Source organism: Rhinoderma darwinii, chromosome 1 (genome assembly GCF_050947455.1).
Source record: "Rhinoderma darwinii isolate aRhiDar2 chromosome 1, aRhiDar2.hap1, whole genome shotgun sequence".
In the NCBI taxonomy this organism is placed as follows: Eukaryota; Metazoa; Chordata; class Amphibia; order Anura; family Rhinodermatidae; genus Rhinoderma; species Rhinoderma darwinii.
In genome coordinates, this window is record NC_134687.1 from 311,992,459 (window position 1) to 312,012,211 (window position 19,753).

General features: G+C 45.9%; 1 protein-coding gene across 1 annotated transcript in view; it reads right to left on the reverse strand.

Moving 5' to 3' along the window:
• The window catches only part of LOC142741983 (ciliary microtubule inner protein 2B-like), a 59,289-nt gene that overhangs the window by 21,906 nt on the left and 17,630 nt on the right, over nucleotides 1-19,753 (reverse strand). The window contains exon 3 of the mRNA XM_075851320.1: nucleotides 10,742-10,747. Within this exon, the coding sequence (XP_075707435.1) occupies nucleotides 10,742-10,747 (6 nt within the window). The remainder of the gene's footprint in view (nucleotides 1-10,741; nucleotides 10,748-19,753) is intronic.

Genomic DNA, 19,753 nt, shown 5'->3' on the forward strand with positions numbered 1-19,753 from the left:
CTTTCTTCACATGTACTGAATCCCTATCAGCTTAATCTGCTACAAAGGGGACTCTCATACACCCCTGCACCTCCTTTTGACGAATTTACATGGGCGAAGGATATTAATCTTTTTGCCAGAAAACTGGCCCTACATAAACATTTTAGGGGCTCTATACAGGATGGCATTCGCCAAGATCATCAGGAACAAAATACCTTGAGGGCTCTTGAGAGTCTCCTTCATGAGAACCAATTTGGAGTCACTGAGGCAGTGGGTCCTTTTTCTTCGTTGCGTCCTAAGTCCAAACTTACTCCCCCCTTTTCCCAGTATGGGCATATTGATGTGTTTGTAAAAATGGTCTGTAAAGACCTTAAGAAGGTCAGAAGTGTCGAGCGTGTTCCATTTGGGAATCTCAACAATGAGGAAAAGTTGGCACTGGACGATCTGTGTGGCAATGCGGAGTTAGTACTTAAACCCTCCGATAAGGGGGGGAATATTGTAATCATGAACCGTGTGGACTATGTTGATATGGTCCATAGGTTATTGGATGATCATGCAACCTATGTCATTCTAAGAAGTAACCCTACCATCAGTTACCTGTCAGAACTATATGATCTTCTCACTGACGCTAAGAGTAATGATCTTATCACTTTGGACGAATTTAAACGTCTATATAATTCCACTCCTACTCTAGCCACTTTTTATGCACTACCAAAGGTGCATAAGAATAAACGCCCTATCCCTGGCAGACCCATAGTGTCGGGAAACGACAACCTCACACAGGGGATAAGCCTTTACGTTGATCAGATCTTGTCCCCCTTTGTCTCTGCTTTGTCGTCCCACCTTAGGGACACTAAGGACACCGTCACCAGGATCCAGGAGATCAATGTCACTTCTACCACTATGTTGGCGAGCATAGACGTGGAGTCACTCTACACCAATATCCAACACGATTTAGGTCTCACAGCAGTCAAATATTTTCTGAGCACAAAAGGCACTCAATTTCAACGGCATAACAATTTTGTTTTGTCACTATTACGGTTTCTACTCACTCATAATTTTTTCACCTTTGATGCCAAATATTATCATCAGATAAAAGGCACAGCCATGGGCACTGTTTGTGCACCTACCTACGCGAATCTTTTTCTTGGGTGGTGGGAAGACACCATTGTCTTCACTGAAGACCTTCTCTTTTTCACGTCACATATCTCCTTTTGGGGAAGATATATTGATGACATTCTCATCCTGTGGGATGGGGATGCCAACACATTTATTGACTTCATGTCCATGCTCAATAACAACACCATTGGTATGAAATTCACTTATGAAATTAATGACCGAGTTATCGATTTTCTTGACCTTAAGATCTCTCTGGACCCTGGTGGAGGTGTCCAAACTGACATTTTCCGTAAAGCCACAGCCACCAATAGCTTTCTGCACTGGGATAGCTATCATCCCCCTGCCCTTAAACGAGGGATACCCATCGGACAATATTTGCGAGCCAAACGTAATTGCTCTGACGAGTCATCCTTTCAGAGAGAATGTGATGGACTCTATCTAAAATTTCGGGCACGGGGATACCCCAAAAAATGGCTACATAGGGCCTATGCCAGGGCTAGGGCGTCCCATAGATCTGATCTACTCTCTGACCGCGGTATTGAGTCTGCTATGCCAACATCGTCCAGTGTTATTCGTTGCATTGGTACTTTCGATGTATGTTCTTCACAGGTGATTAGTGTTTTGAAAAAACACTGGTCTATCCTTACTGCCGACCCTGATCTAAAAGATGTCATTCCTGCCAACCCCGCCATTACCTACCGCAGGGGGAAAAATCTACGTGATCTTTTGGTACACAGCCATTATTCAACGACGCCTTCCAAAACCTCATCCACCTGGCTGAAGTCACCTGTCACGGGTTTTCACCCCTGTGGTAGGTGTTCCTTCTGCCCCCTTATGCCCAGGGTTAAGAGTTTTACTAATCCTTTGGACGGGAGATCCTATCAGATAAAACAATTTCTCAACTGTCAGAGTAGTGGGGTCGTGTATCTGGCCAGATGCCCTTGCCCAAAATTATATGTGGGCAAGACTCTGCAGGAATTGAGGAGGAGAGTATCTAGACATCTCAGTACCATCAACCTCAAGGAAGACACCACTCTCTCCAGACACATGCATAGGTTTCACTCCGATAATCCCAAGTTGCTTCAATTTTGGGGTATTGTACAGCTAAAATTGGGACCTAGGGCTGGTAATCTGGATTGTAAACTTCTACAGGAGGAAGCACGATGGATCCACCGTCTTGGCTCTATGACCCCTCAGGGGCTCAATGAGGGTTTCACGTATAGTGCGTTCTTGTGATTGATTTGGTTTTCTGCCCCCGTTCTTCCCGTATTCTGTGGACATTTTTAATTTACTGTATATTTATTTTTACTATTTTTCATATGTCGCTCTCTGGCCTGTTTGATTGTCTCTACTTATACTTACCATGTCATGTCCTCTCCCAACGGAGCGGTTTTACATTGATACTCTACTTCTTTCATCTACTAATTTAATATCTGACCATATATTTATCTTTTAGTATGGCGGCTTCCATTATGATTATTTGATGTCTGTTAACATATACTTTTTGTTTTATTATTATTGTTTTTGGGTTTTTGCGTGTGACTGTATACACAGCTGGCGACATATACATGCGTTTATGTCCCTGCCGCAGTGGTAGTTAATATCGTTCTGGGAGTCAAGCTTAGGGGGACATTGTTGTTACTGGCGTTGGGCACATTTTCTGGCTCTGGGCTGTTCCTGCAGTGTTGACTGTAGCCTTACTGGTTTATAATGATGGGACATGTATACTATTCCCTGCATTGAGTCTAGATCTGTTGTGCCTTTACTGTCCACTTTTCTCTCTCCCCCTGATTCCACCTAGTGTTAGCCTGGGCCGTCTGATTGCCCCACTATGCAGGCTCAGATGCCACACTGACTTGTTTCAGTGTTGGGTCCTTTGGCTTCTGCACTATGTCCGAAGTGACTTCTACGGCGCTTGCGCCGATCTGTCACTCGGCATTACTCTAAGTTCTTTATTTGCCCTGCTGCGCAGGCGCCCGTACTCTGCATTGTCTCTGCAGTCCTCACTAGGCGCCTGCGCGGCTGGGTGTCTGTTACTGGCTGCTTGATACGTTGCCATTTATTGGCTGTTTCTTTCTGTCTGGCGCTTGCTGTGTGTTGCTCCGCTCTATTGGCGGTTTGACCTCACGCCTACCTCTCATGTACGTCACTCTATACCTCCTTAAGAGGAGTGAATTTTCGTCGCGCCGCCATTAGCCCCGTGTACCCCTGAGGACGCTACTAGGTAGCGAAACATGTCGGGGGGGATCTAACAGTTGTTTTTAATTCCTGCTGTAGCCGATCACACTGCTTTGAGAATCCGGGCATAGCCTGGGACCATTTAGCATTGCTCTGTGACTGTCCTGTTGATGTCAGTCAGCATTTACCTTTAGCCGTGCACATCATGCTGTGCTCTGCCAGCTTTTGAATCCACTTCACATCGGCATTAGGCAGTGACAATTTTAAACCATATATGTGGTCTGTTTTCTTGCTATACGTAGCTTAATAAAAATGTTAAAGTGTTTATAATTTATTTTCTATTTCTAAATTGGGTAGTCAGGAAAAGGGTTCTGTTTGCCTGCAGGCATTCCTTCTTTTGACCGTTACATACATCATCCCCTCCCCGCTCCATGATGTGCCGGCACATCACGGGTGTCGGGTCCCTTGACTGCCAACTATAAGACGCAGGGACTTTTTAGCAAGATTTATTCTTGCTAAAAACTTCATCTTATAGTCCGAAATACAGTATCTGCTTGTAAGACAGGCAGTTATACTACACAAAATTTTTGCTAATTAACATCCCCCATGTGTCTACTTTAGATTGACGTTTTTTTAACAATCCTTTTAATTTTCTAGGACGTTACAAGGCTTAGAACTTTAGCAGCAATTTCTCACATTTTCAAGAAAATTTCAAAAGGCTATTTTTTCACAGACCAGTTCAGTAGTGAAGTGGCTTTGAGGGTCTTATATATTGGAAAACCCCAATAAGTCACCCGATTTTAAAAACTTCACCCCTCAAAGTATTCAAGACAGCATTTAGAAAGTTTCTTAACCCTTTAGACGTTTCACAGGAATTAGAGCAAAGTAGAGGAGAAATCTTTTTTTTGCAGAAATTCATTTTTAATCCATTTTTCTTGTAACACAAAGTTTTACCAGAGAAATGCAACTCAATATTTATTGCCCAGAGTCTGCAGTTTTAGGAAATATCCCACATGTGGCCCTAGTGTGGTAATGGACTGAAACACAGGCCTCAGAAGCAAAGGAGCACCTAGAGGATTTTGGGGCCTTCTTTTTATTAGAATATATTTTAGGCACCATGTCAGGTTTGTAGGGCTCTTGCGGTGCCAAAAGAGTGGAAATCCCCCAAAAGTGACCCCATTTGGGAAACTACACACCTCAAGGAAATTATCTAGGGGTATAGTGAGCATTTTGACTCCACAGGTTTATTGCAGAAATTATTGGAATTAGGTCGTAAAAATTTAAACCTACATTTTTTCAAAGAAAATGTAGGTTTAGCTAATTTTTTTTCATTTCCACAAGGACTAAAGGGGAAAAAGCACTACAACATATGTAAAGCAATTTCTCCCGAGTAAAACAATATCCCATATGTGGTCATAAACGGCTGTTTGGACACACGGCAGGGCTTAGATGGGAAAGAGCGCCATTTGGCTTTTGGTGCTCAAATTTAGTAGGAATATTTTGTGGAGGCCATATCACATTTGCAAAGCCCCTGAGGGGACAAAACAGTGGAAACCCCCACAAGTGACCCAATTTTGGAAACTACACCCATTGAGGAAATTTTCTAGGGGTATAGTGAGCATTTTGACCGCACAGGTTTTTTGCAGAAATTATTGGAATTAGGCCGTGAAAATTAAAAGAAAATGTTGGTTTAGCTAATTTTTAGCCTTTCAGCTATGACAGCACCCCCTGGAGAGACATCCCATTCGCTGGACAGGAAGCCTGACGATATAAAAAAGGACACACCTCTCCACACACCCAGTCAGGTTTCCTATCCTCCGGATGGGATTGTCCTGATGGCAAGACACTCTCTCCAGGATTGCAGACCCTCCAGCAGGTACTCACCTTTGTTCCTGGAGGTGTTCTGAGGGTATAAGTCTCTTAGGGAGCAACCCGTAGTCTGGGGCTGGTATCTCCCTCCTCTCCCGGTCAACGCTTCCCTCTACGGAGGTGGAAGATTCCTGCCGTGGGTGGGGTCTCCTCTGGGGGGAGACGCTTGCCTGGCTTCGGTACATGCGGTACTTTAAGGCGCAAGTTCTTAGACGATAGCCACACCAGATCCCCGACCATAAACAAGGGGTTAGCAGAACGTCTTCTATCTGCCTGAGTTTTTTGTATGCTCTGGGACGCCTCTAGGTTCTTCTGAACCTGGGCCCAGACTGTGCACAGTTCCCGATGAACGACCTCTACCTCGGGATTGTTGGAACTACCAGGTGAAACGGAGGAGAACCGTGGATTAAACCCAAAATTACAGAAAAAGGGGGAGACCCCTGACGAGTTACTGACCCGGTTATTAAGGGAAAATTCGGTGAGGGGAATGAATGAGACCCAATCATATTGACAGTCAGAGATAAAACACCTTAAATATTGTTCTAGAGACTGATTAGTCCTCTCAGTTTGGCCATTAGTTTCAGGATGGAAAGCAAAGGAGGACAGATCAATCTCCAACTTTTTACAGAAGGCTCTCCAAAACAAAAAAACAAATTGTATCCCTCTGTCAGAAACAATATTGACAGGGACCCCATGGAGACGCAGGATGTGTTTGACAAACAAGGTAGCTAACGTCTTAGCATTGGGTAGTTTCTTGAGGGGCACAAAGTGGCACATCTTACTGAAGCGGTCTACTACAACCCACACCACCGACTTGCCTTGAGATGGAGGCAAATCGGTGATAAAATCCATGGAGATGGGGGCATGGCCTGATGAGCATGGAGTAAGACGTGTTTGCCTTAGCTCCATTACACCAGGCATCAAAGCGGCTCTAATTTACACTTTCCAGGACGATATTTTAGTCCAGGAGTAGTACAAGCTTTGCAGGATCAAAGTTTATCACAGTTTATAATGAGGAAGGCAAAGAAGAAAGAGAGCTCAGCGAGACTCACTGAGTTCTTCCCGTCCACGAGGTCACAAGATGGCGCCGGCACCAGACGAGATACAGAGTCAGGAGACAGATTTACTCCGTCGCCTGCATCTTCACTGACCAGTGCACCTGGCTGCAATCAATCTCCCCACATGTCCTCCTCCACGCTTGACAGAGAGACTTTCAGTAGCAATGTGAGTAACTGTGTGGGGATTCCTCATATGTCTCCCACGCTGCAGTTAGATAACGGGACGCCATGTGCTTCACAGTCCCTGCTTCCTGCTTCTCGGCCGTTTCAGCCTGTTACAGAAGACATGATCAAAGGTATGTTGGAAAGTCTGAGATCTTCTTTGCAGAAGGACATACAGTCAGCTTTTATGAATATTCAAGCTGAATTTAATGCATTGGGGGAACGTACGTCCCACATGGAGACAAAAATGGCGGAATTTTCTGGCGCCCATAATGAGTCGGTAGACCTTAACTCCTCCCTGGAAGAAGAAGTGGGGCTCATGCGGTTAAAAATCGCAGATATGGAAGATCGTTCTAGGCGCAACAACGTTAGGTTCAGAGGTATTCCTGAATCTATTAAACCTGAACAGTTGGGGGAGTTTCTCACTGACTTCTTCGTTGCTTTACTGCCTGATTCACCTGCACCGGATCTACTTCTTGATAGAGTTCACCATATTCCGAAACCTAAAGAGCTTTCTGCCGCCATTCCCAGAGATGTGATAGCTCGGCTGCACTTTTTTCACTTTAAAGAAAAGATGATGCAAGCTGCCAGAAATCCAGTGGATTTACCTTAAAGATTTCAAGAGGTGTCAGTTTTCACTGACCTATCTGCAGTAACTTTGGCTAAAAGAAAGGAATTTCAAGAAGTTGCAAAGATCCTGAGAATGCACAATGTCCGCCAGGAAAAGTGATGCAATTACTTAAAGAATGGCAGTTACTCCCGTCTGCTTCTTCAAGTTATTCTCCGAGACAGAAATCTACACCTCGGCTGGAAGAAGAGTGGGTAACTAAATCTTCACATTGACTGAACTGTGATGGCTCTGCTGCAAAGATATGATGGTATAGGGTCTGCTTGGCAGGCCTTGGAAGTTATGTCATGTTCCTGGACTACTTCTGTTGTTTATTTCTGAAGATGGAGCTACATGTGTATGCCTTGGTACGGTTCATGCTGAAACACTGCAAGTGATGTGTTTATTTTTCCCCCCTTTGCATCCTCCAGATGGATGTGAAGTTTCACTGGTTTGTAACTTGTTCACTGACTGTTTGTCAGCTGTAATTTCTGTTCTGTTTTTTGGTCTATATCAGGCGTATCTACATTGCTATGTATTTCATATTGTCATGGCTTTTCATTTGTCAGTGGGATGTCTAACTGTTGGGAAGTTAGCGGGCAGTAACTGTGCACTAAGATGGTGATACAATTAGTTTCCATTAATGTGAAGGGTCTTAACAGTCCCTTTAAAAGATCTATGCTGTGGAAAGAAGCCCTTAGGTGTCATGTGGATATTATCTGTGTTCAAGAAGCGCATTTAAATCAGGCGGATATATGTAGATTACATCACAAGCAATTTCCACATATCTTTGTCTCTCCTGCCCTGAATAAGAAGAGGGGAGTGGCTATTGCAATTTAAAAATCGGTGGCCTTCACGCTACGATCGTCTCATATAGATCCGTATGGGCGCTATGTTATGCTGATCTGCGATATTAATAATGTTACTTATACTTTGGTGTCCATTTATGCTCCGAACCAGAAGCAGACCAAATTTTTCCAGTCCATTTTTAAAATCATTACCAAACATAAACTGGGCTCAGTATTGATTCTAGGGGATTTTAAAAAAGTGATGTGGTCCTCGTTGGATACTACGGGTCCTGGTGGGGCCGATAGACCCTCTGAGCTATTTAACCTTACTCATAAGGAGGCCTTAGTGGATGTATGGAGGTTGCAACACCCATCAGAACGAGATTATACTTTCTTCTCCCATCCACACAAGACTTACTCTTGTATAGATTTGATCCTTACTGATGCTGTGTTGTTCCAACGTGTTTTGTCATCTGGTATTGGAAATATAGATTGGTCCGATCACGCTCCAATATGTATTTCTATAGCGGAACAATATAATTCTACGCCAACATCCTTGTGGCGTCTAAATAATTATTTCTTACAGTCCACTAAACATGGAGATAGCCTGGAAAAGTTATTACATACCTTTTATTCGGAGAATAACACTGGGGATGTCACTCATAATACATTGTGGTGTGCGCATAAAGCGTATATGAGAGGTCACTTTATTAAGATTCCATCCAGGGATAAGAGACAGAGGGCTGAGATGCGTTTTCATTTATCCTCTACCATTACTCAACTCAGTGGGGATAATAAACGGGTTTATTGTCCTTTGAGGGCAGATATGATTAAGAACTTGCAGCATCAGTTACATCAACTGGACTTATACAAATATGAACAAGCCTTGAGGAAGGTTAGAGCGAGATACTATGGCTATAATAATAAAGCTAGTGCGTTGTTAGCATCACACCTTAAACAGCGTTCCTCCTAATCCAGAATCCCTTTTTTGTATAACACTAAAAATGAGAGAGTTTTTAATCCCCAAGATATAGCTAATGTGATGGCGGACTATTATGCTGATTTATACAATCTTAAAAATCAAGTGGGGTTCGTTAAAGGCAGGCTGTCCTCGGATGGCACTAGGAGACTCGTGAACTTATTGTGTTCAATTGAGGAGGATCGGACGCCTTCTCTGCTTCTTTCCCTTGATGCAGAGAAGGCTTTCGACAGGGTTCATTGGGGTTATTTGGGTGAAATCTTAACTAAATTCGGTATTACTGGGATGGCTCATCATAGTATTATGGCCCTATACACTTTTCCATCAGCAATGGTATATACGTCTGGATGCTCATCTTTGCGTTTTGGGATTACTAGCTATGAAGAGGTGAGCAGAAGCCTAGACAGAGGGGCCGCTGTGGATTTAGTGTTTTTGGACTTTGCAAAGGCATTTGACCCTGTCCCCCATAGACGCCTAATGGGTAAATTAAGGACTATAGGTTTAGAAAATATAGTTTGTAATTGGATTGAGAATTGGCTCAAGGACCGTATCCAGAGAGTTGTGGTCAATGATTCCTACTCTGAATGGTCCCCGGTAATAAGTGGTGTACCCCAGGGTTCAGTGCTGGGACCACTATTATTCAACTTATTTATTAATGATATAGAAGATGGGATTAATAGCACTATTTCTATTTTTGCAGATGACACCAAGCTATGTAATATAGTTCAGTCTATGGAAGATGTTCATGAATTGCAGGCAGATTTAAACAAACTAAGTGTTTGGGCGTCCACTTGGCAGATGTAGTTTAATGTAGATAAATGTAAAGTTATGCATCTGGGTACCAACACCCTGCATGCATCATATGACCTAGGGGGAGCTACACTGGCGGATTCACTTGTTGAGAAGGATCTGGGTGTACTTGTAAATCATAAACTCAATAACAGCATGCAGTGTCAATCAGCTGCTTCAAAGGCCAGCAGGATATTGTCGTGTATTAAAAGAGGCATGGACTCACGGGACAGGGATGTAATATTGCCATTTTACAAAGCATTAGTGAGGCCTCATCTAGAATATGCAGTTCAGTTCTGGGCTCCAGTTTATAGAAAGGATGCCCTGGAGTTGGAAAAAATACAAAGAAGAGCAACGAAGCTAATTAGGGGCATGGAGAATTTAAGTTATGAGGAAAGATTAAAAGAATTAAACCTATTTAGCCTTGAAAAAAGACGACTAAGGGGGGACATGATTAACTTATATAAATATATTGATGGCACATACAAAAAAAATTGTGAAATCCTGTTCCTTGTAAAACCCCCTCAAAAAACAAGGGGGCACTCCCTCCGTCTGGAGAAAAAAAGGTTCAACCTGCAGAGGCGACAAGCCTTCTTTACCGTGAGAACTGTGAATCTATGGAATAGCCTACCGCAGGAGCTGGTCACAGCAGGGACAGTAGATGGCTTTAAAAAAGGGTTAGATAATTTCCTAGAACAAAAAAGTATTAACTCCTGTGTGTAGAAATTTTTCCTTCCCTTTTCCCGTCCCTTGGTTGAACTTGATGGACATGTGTCTTTTTTCAGCCGTACTAACTATGTAACTATGTAACTATGTAACAAATGAAACTAGGCAGGGGTGTCCCCTATCCCCACTTATCTTTACTTTAGTCATGGAACCCCTAGCAGCCTTAATTCGTTCCTGTCCAGAGATCAGTGGTATTAAAGTTGGGAACACGGAACACAAGACTGGTTTATTCGCGGACAATGTGATTATTGCGATATCTAATCCCACGGTCTCAGTATCTGCAGTTGCTAAGATTTTGGAACAGTTTAGTCAGGTTTCCTATTACAAGCTGAATGTGAGTAAGTCTGTAATACTAGGTATGAATCTATCACATGAACTTAAGATGTCTTTGCAAAACGCATATTCCTTTGTATGGGCAGTTGACTCTATTCCATACTTGGGTATACAGCTGACTTATCCTACTTCCCTTTTCCATAAATATAATTACCTTCTACTATTACAACAGGTTGAGAAAGAATTAGCTACTTATGTAATGATGGGGGTAGGGAAACGGACAAGTGAGCCCTAATCTACCCGCCACTCTGTCCCTGCCTACTTGCAACGACCCGCCCTAGGCGACGGGGTACAACTGGGCGGCGGTCCCTACGCTCAGTAAGTGCACGAGACAAACAGACAAGGGTACACAAAGCTAAGGGAAAGGGGCAGTTGCCCACGGCAACACCGTGAGCAACAAGAGTGGTGAACGAGCCGAGTCAAACCAGGAGTGAACTAGGTACCAAACGCAGGGCAGGAGAGTAGTCAGTATGCCAGGGTCAGTATGGAGCAGGATCAAATAGATAGAAGCTGTAGCTGGGCCAGGAAACCACACGAGAAGAATCACAAGCAAAGGAGGAACAGGAAAGGCAGGTATAAATAGACAGAGGGCGGGAGCTAGCTCCGTCTGACCAGGCTGCGATAGGCTCTCCCACTCCTAAGCCTGCCATCCTGAGTGGTGGAAGATGGAGTCAGTCTCAGAGACATAGACTCAGGTGCAGACTGATTACCTATGGGCGTATACACAGAAGTTGTGCCTGGCAGATCCTTTACAGTACCCCCCTTTTATGAGGGGCCACCGGACACTTTCTAAGTGGACCTGGTTTATTGGGGAAACGAAGGTGGAACTTCCTGATCAATACCCCAGCGTGAACATCCCGGGCGGGTACCCAAGTCCTCTCCTCAGGCCCGTATCCTCTCCAATGGACCAGGTACTGGAGGGAGCCTTGGACCATCTTGCTGTCCACAATCTTGGCCACCTCGAATTCCACCCCCTCAGGGGTGAGAACGGGAACAGGAGGTTTCGAGGGAGCCAAGGACGGGGAGCAGCGTTTAAGGAGGGAGGCATGAAACACATCGTGTATTCGAAAAGATGGGGGCAACTCCAGTCAGAAGGAGACAGGATTGAGGACTTCAATGACCTTATACGGCCCAGTAAACCGGGGAGCAAACTGCTTGGACGGGACCTCAAGGCGCAAGTTCCTAGACGATAACCACACCAGATCCCCGACCATAAACAAGGGGTTAGCAGAACGTCTTCTATCAGCCTGAGTTTTTTGTACGCTCTGGGACGCCTCTAGGTTCTTCTGAACCTGGGCCCAGACTGTGCACAGTTCCCGATGAACGACCTCTACCTCGGGATTGTTGGAACTACCAGGTGAAACGGAGGAGAACCGTGGATTAAACCCAAAATTACAGAAAAAGGGGGAGACCCCTGATGAGTTACTGACCCGGTTATTAAGGGAAAATTCGGCGAGGGGAATGAATGAGACCCAATCATATTGACAGTCAGAGATAAAACACCTTAAATATTGTTCTAGAGATTGATTAGTCCTCTCAGTTTGGCCATTAGTTTCAGGATGGAAGGCAGAGGAGAAGGACAGATCAATCTCCAACTTTTTACAGAAGGCTCTCCAAAACAATGAAACAAATTGTACCCCTCTGTCCGAAACAATATTGACAGGGACCCCATGGAGACGCAGGATGTGTTTGACAAACAAGGTAGCTAACGTCTTGGCATTGGGTAGTTTCTTGAGGGGCACAAAGTGGCACATCTTACTGAAGCGGTCTACTACAACCCACACCACTGACTTGCCTTGAGATGGAGGCAAATCGGTGATAAAATCCATGGAGATATGGGTCCAAGGTCTCTGGGGAATGGGCAAAGAACATAGTAAGCCCGCTGATCGGGACCTGGGAGTCTTGGACCTAGCACAAACCTCACAAGCGGCGACGTAGGCCTTAATGTCTTTAGGCAACCCAGGCCACCAATAGTTTCTGGCAATGAAGTGTTTGGTACCCAGGACGCCTGGATGACCAGATAGTGCGGAGTCATGATTTTCCCTAAGTACCCTTAGCTGGAATTGCAGGGGAACAAACAGCTTGTCCTCAGGAAGGTTCCCGGGAGCTGAACCTTGATCAGCCGCAATTTCAGAGACTAAATCAGAATCAATAGAAGAAATGATTATACCAGGAGGCAAAATACAAGCAGGATCTTCCTCCGAAGGAGGGCTGGCCATGAAGCTACGCGACAGTGCATCGGCCTTAATATTTTTAGACCCAGCCCTATAGGTAACCAAAAAGTTGAATCTGGTAAAAAATAGCGCCCATCGAGCTTGTCTCGGGTTTAGCCTCCGGGCAGATTCTAGGAAAACCAGATTCTTGTGGTCGGTAAGGACCGTTACCTGGTGCCTAGCCCCCTCCAGGAAGTGGCGTCACTCTTCAAATGCCCATTTAATGGCTAAGAGTTCGCGGTTGCCAATATCATAGTTACTCTCAGTGGGCGAAAACTTCCTGGAGAAGTAGGCACAGGGACGGAGATGGGTGAGGGAACTGGTACCCTGGGACAAGACAGCCCCTACTACCACCTCGGACGCGTCAACCTCCACGACAAATGGCTCCATTTGGTTGGGGTGAACCAGCACCGGGGCCGAGATAAAGCACTTCTTAAGGACCTCAAAAGCCTGGACAGCCTCAGGAGGCCAGTGGAGGAGATCAGCACCTTTGCGAGTGAGGTCCGTAAGAGGCTTAGCGATGACCGAGAAGTTAGCAATAAATCTCCTGTAATAATTAGCGAACCCCAAGAAGCACTGTAACGCCTTCAGGGAGGCAGGTTGGACCCATTCCGCCACAGCCTGGACCTTGGCGGGGTCCATGCGGAATTCATGAGGAGTGAGGATTTGACCCAAAAATGGTATCTCCTGCACCCCAAACACACATTTTTCGGTCTTCGCAAACAGTTTGTTTTCCCGAAGGACCTGGAGCACCTTCCTGACATGCTCAATGTGGGAGGACCAGTCCTTGGAAAACACAAGTATGTCATCAAGTTACACTACAAGAAATACCCCCAGGTAATGTCTTAAAATCTCATTTATGAAATTCTGGAAGACCGCGGGAGCATTACACAACCCAAAGGGCATGACGAGGTATTCGAAATGACCTTCGGGCGTGTTAAACGCAGTCTTCCACTCATCCCCCTCTTTGATGCGGATAAGGTTATACGCCCCCCGTAGATCAAACTTAGAGAACCATTGGGCCCCCTGAACTTGATTAAAGAGATCAGGAATCAAAGGAAGGGGATACTGGTTCCTTACAGTGACCTTATTCAAGTTATGGTAGTAAATGCATGGCCTAAGACCACCATCCTTCTTCCCTACGAAGAAGAAGCCAGCACCTACCGGAGAAGTAGAGGGGCGAATGTAACCCTTGGCCAGGCATTCCTGGATATACTCTCTCATGGCTTCACGTTCGGGACAAGAGAGATTAAATATCCTACCCTTAGGGAGCTTAGCTCCTGGTACAAAATCGATGGAGCAATCGTATTCTCTATGAGGAGGTAACACCTCGGAGGCCGCCTTAGAGAAAACATCAGCGAAGTCCTGAACAAACTCAGGTAGCGTGTTCACCTCCTCAGGGGGAGAAATAGAATTAACAGAAAAACATGACGTCAAGCATCCATTACCCCATTTGGTAAGCTCCCCAGTATTCCAGTCAAACGTGGGATTATGCAACTGCAACCAGGGAAGGCCTAAAACCAAATCGGACGATAATCCCTGCATCAACAGTACAGAGCACTGCTCCAAATTCATGGAGCCAACAAGGAGTTCAAAAACAGGGGTATGCTGTGTAAAATAACCATTAGCAAGAGGAGTGGAGTCGATACCCACTACCGGGACAGGTTTAGGCAAATCAAACAAAGGCATAGCTAGAGACATAGCAAATTCCACAGACATGATATTAGCAGAAGACCCTGAATCCACGAAGGCACTGCCGGTAGCAGACCTACCACCAAAAGAGACCTGAAAAGGAAGCAAGATTTTATTACGTTTCATATTTACGGGAAATACCTGTGCGCCCAAGTGACCTCCCCGATGATCACTTAGGCGCAGAAGTTTTCCGGCTGCTTATTCTTACGCCTAGGACAGGTGTTCACTTGATGCTTGTCATCCCCACAATAGAAGCAGAGACCATTCTTCCTGCGGAACTCTCTACGTTGTCGGGGGGACGCGGAGGCCCCGAGTTGCATAGGTACCTCCGAGTCTTCCGTGGAAGAGCGAAGCAACGGAACCTCGGGAGGCATCATGGGGGAGTCAGAGGGGAAAACACAAAAACGTTCAAGTTGTCGTTCCCTGAGACGTCGGTCAAGTCGTACCGCTAAAGCCATAGCCTGGTCTAGGGAGTCAGAAGAGGGATAACTAACTAGCAGGTCTTTCAGGGCGTTCGACAGACCCCACCTAAACTGGCACCTTAAGGCAGGATCATTCCACCGAGAAGCTACGCACCACTTCCTAAAGTCAGAACAATACTCCTCCACTGGTCTCTTACCCTGACGTAAGGTCACCAGCTGACTCTCGGCAAAGGCAGTCCTGTCAGTCTCGTTATAAATGAGTCCGAGAGCAGAAAAGAAAAGATCAACGGAGGAAAGTTCCGGGGCGTCAGGAGCCAAGGAGAAGGCCCATTCTTGGGGCCCTTCCTGGAGCCAGGATATAATTATACCCACCCGCTGGCTCTCAGAACCTGAGGAGTGGGGCTTTAAGCGAAAATAGAGCCTACAACTCTCCCGAAAGGAGAAAAAAGTCTTCCGGTCCCCTGAGAACCGGTCAGGCAACTTGAGGTGGGGTTCAAGAGGTGAGGTGAGGGGCACTACCATGGTAGCATCAGGCTGGTTGACCCTCTGAGCCAGGGCCTGGACCTGTAGGGAGAGACCCTGCATTTGCTGAGCCAGGGTCTCAAGGGGGTCCATAGTAGTGTGAGGGACCAGGGTAGACTAGGTAAAGGGCTTGTGATTATGTAATGATGGGGGTAGGGAAACAGACAGGTGAGCCCTAATCTACCCGCCACTCAGTCCCTGCCTACTTGCAACGACCCGCCCTAGGCGACGGGGTACAACTGGGCGACGGTCCCTACGCTCAATAAGTGCACGACAGACAAACAGACAAGGTTACACAGAAGCAAAGGGAAATGGGGCAGTTGCCCACTTCAACACCGTGAACAACAAGAGTGGTGAACGAGCCGAGTCAAACCAGGAGTGTACGAGGTACAAAACGCAGAGCAGGAGAGTAGTGAACAAGCCGAGTCAAACCAGGAGTGTACGACGTACCAAACGCAGAGCAGGAGAGTAGTCAGTAAGCCAGGGTCATATGAAGCAGGGTCAAATAGTACAGAAGCTACAGCAGGGCTAGGAAACCAAACAGAAGAATCACAAGCAAGGAGGAACAGGAAAGGCAGGTATAAATAGACAGAGGGCAGGAGCTAGCTCCGTCTGGCCAGGCTGTGATAGGCTCTCCCACTCCTAAGCCTGCCATCCTGAGTGGTGGAAGATGGAGTCAGTCTCACAGACATAGAAGCAGGTGCAGACTGATTACCTATGGGCGTATACACAGAAGCTGTGCCTGGCAGATCCTTAACATAGGACAGACCTTTTATTCATATTATTAACTCTGTCCTTCCTTGTGTATTGCATGTTTTCCTAGGTCAGAGAGGGTCCCAGGAAGAGAGTGGACAAGGCTCGCAACAAAGAATGTGCCGTGTGTAGTAGGAAGCTGGCAGCCTCTTATCAAAAACGGTTATGCCAACCTTGTTTGGATAAGATCCTGGCAGAAGAATCCCCTAGCCTTGCATCTAGCATAAGGGATATAGTACCTACAGAGGTTAAGAGCTCCCTTAGATCCCTCAGAAGGAATCATGATCGTCCTAGCGCCTCGTCTGGCAAGACTCGGCAGGTTCTAGATGTTTCTAATTCCTCTAGCAAGGAGGCATTTGAGGAGGAAGGGGAGCTGGGCTCCTCTGAGTTTTAAGGAATTAGAAACATCTAGAACCATTTTTGATAAGAGGCTGCCAGCTTCCTACTACACATGGCATATTCTTTGTTTGCGAGCCTTGTCCACTCTCTTCCTGGGACCCTCTCTGATCAATTTAGAGGATGGGGGAGGGAAGAACTTGTTCCCAGCAGAGGACGTGGACCAACTCCTTAAGGCAATACGGGCCACGATGAATATCGATGACCACAAGGAACCCCGGTCTGTTCAGGACATTATGTTTGAGGGCCTGGGTCCCAGGAAACAGAGGACTTTTCCTGTTCACGGGAATATATCCAGCCTCATTAAGAGGGAATGGAAGAACCCTGACAGGAAATTAGGCATTCCCAAGATCTTAAAGAGAAAATATCCCTTTGAGGAGGGCTTAAGTAAGGACTGGGATAGTTTTCCCAGACTGGATGCTCCAGTAGTGAAGATATCCAGGAAGAATGCCTTACTGTTTGAGGATCTGGGGTCTCTCCCTGATCCTATGGACAGGAAGGCGGACTATTACCTTAAGAGAACCTGGGAAGCCCCTGTGTGGGCCTTTAAGCCGGGTATTGCGGCTATGTGTGTAGCCAGGTCTTTAAAGGTCTGGATAGCCCAGTTGGAGCTTCATCTCAGGGACAAAACTCCTAGGGATCAGATATTGGCTTTCCTTCCGGTTTTGTCTAAAGCCACAGATTTTTTGGCTGATGCCTCAGTGGACTCAGTCCGTCTGGCAGCCAGATCCGCAGCCTTATTCAATTCAGCCAGAAGGGCAATATGGCTGAAAACATGGAAAGGTGATGCAGGCTCCAAAGGGAGACTTTGTTCTATCCCTTGTTCAGGTGATTTTTTTTTGTTTGGGGCCCCACTGGATGATCTCCTGGACAAAGCATCCGATAGGAGGAAGGGGTTTCCTACCCAGGGCAAACCAGACTCCTTTTGTCCCAGGAAATTTAATAGAAAACCCATTTCCAAAAGACAGGATTTTAGATCCTCTAAGTTCCCTAGGAAGAACAGGGGTTTCCTGTTTAAGCCTCAGGGTGATCCCAAAAACAAGGATCACCAACAATGATGCCAGGGGGAGCAGGGTAAAAGGTCGCTTATCCCCTTTCTATCAAGAATGGGAAGGGATCTCCTCAAACAAGTGGGTTCTAGATATCATAAAAACTGGGTACAAGCTAGAATTCATGTCCCCTCCTCCAGACAGATTCCTCCCCACAAAGAGGCAGAAGGATTCAGAAAAACAGCAGGCCCTAGAGTCGGAAGTTATTGCTCTTATCAGGAAAGGGGTTCTGGTACCAGTCCTGAGACCAGAGATAGGGAAGGAGTACCATTCCCCCCTTTCTCTGGTAAAGAAGCAGGAGGGCTGATTCAGGGTCATAATAAATTGAAAGCAGCTAAACTCCTTCCTGATTTACAAATCTTCTTTTCGATTGTATGATGGCATCTATAGACCTGGAGGATGCTTATTACCATGTCCCTGTTTGCATCACTCACCAGAAGTATCTAAGGGTGGCAGTAGTTTTAAACGACTCCCTAGTCTACCTCCAATACAGAGCGCTCCTGTTTGGTATCTCTCAGGCACCGAGAGTCTTTACCAAACTTATATCAGAAATGATGTCATACATACAGACAAAGGACATTCTGATCATTCCCTACCAGGACGACTTTCTGATAGTGGCAGACACCGCCCAGACCTTGACACACCATCTACGGTCAGTACATTCGACTTTCATAGATCTGGGTTGGAATATAAACATGAACAAGTCAGTCTTAACCCCATCAAAAAGATGCATTTTTTTGGGGATCCTTCTAGACTCCTCCAAACAGATGTCCTTTCTCCCTCAGGGAAAGATCAAGCCTTTGATAGAAAGAGTCTCTGTCCTCTTTTTAGATCGTTTGACTTCCTTCAGAAAGGCTATGTCTGTCCTGGGCCTTTTGACCTCCTGTATCCCGGCCATAATGTGGGCTCAGTTCAGGTCCAGATCTTTGCAGAGGGACATACTAGAAAAGTGGGACAAGAACAAGCGCTCTCTAGATCACTCCTTGATCCTTTCCTCAGTAGCCAGACTCTCGCTCAGGTGGTGGATGAAAGTACAGAACGTCAGGGAGGGTGTTTCATGGGAAATGTCCACAACCCTGAACATCACAGCAGATGCCAGCCCCTGGGGATGGGGTGCCCATGGCGAATCCTTCTGCCTACAGGGTCAGTGGGATGCCCAGACCTCCATAAGGTCTTCCAATTACAGGGAGCTGGAGGCAGTACTTCAGTCAATAAGGAGCACAATCCCTATACTTTCTGGAAAGAGAGTGAAGGTTTTTTCAGATAACACGACTGCAGTAGCATACATAAACCATCAGGGAGGTACAAAATCAGGGCTTCTGATGAAGTTAGCTACAGAGATCTTTTCCCTAGCCGAGCTGCATCTATCCTCCCTTTCAGCTGTCCATCTAAGGGGAAGGGACAATCAGGTAGTAGACTTCGTGAGCAGAAGACAGTTGCTGCAGTCGGAGTGGTTCCTGAATTGGGAAGTCTTCCAGATGATAGTGGCCAGGTGGGGGAATCCTTCCATAGACCTGTTCGCTACCAGGGAGAACAGGAAGGTGCCCAGATTATTTTCCCTAGATCCCCGGCAAGATCCAGTAGCAGTAGATGCTCTTTCTCTCAGAGTTGGAGCCTGGAACTAGGTTATGCCTCTTCCCCTCGCTGTCTACTTCCGAGGGTTTTAAAAAAGATCAGAGAAGACAGCCTAGGTGATCCGGATCGCTCCATTTTGGCTAAAGAGGCCGTGGTTCACCTGGTTGAGGAAGTTGTCCGTAACCTGACCATGGATCCTTCCAGACAGCCTAGATCTCCTGTCCCAGGGCCCAGTAGTTCATCCAGACATCTCCAGGCTGCATCTTACAGCATGGAGACTGAGACGGTAATCCTCAGGAAAAGAGTTATCTCTGAGACGGTCATCTCTACTTTAATGTCAAGTAGGAAGCAGGTTACCTCTAAGATATATTAATGGGTCTGGAAAGCCTTTCTCTCCTTTTCTGGCATTGATATAGATTCATTAACAGATTCAGATATTTCCCTGATTTTAGACTTTCTTCAGGCAGGGCTAGACAAAGGCCTCAAGCCCAGTACATTAAACGTACAGGTTTCTGCCATAAGCTCCTTTTATGATTCCAGATTA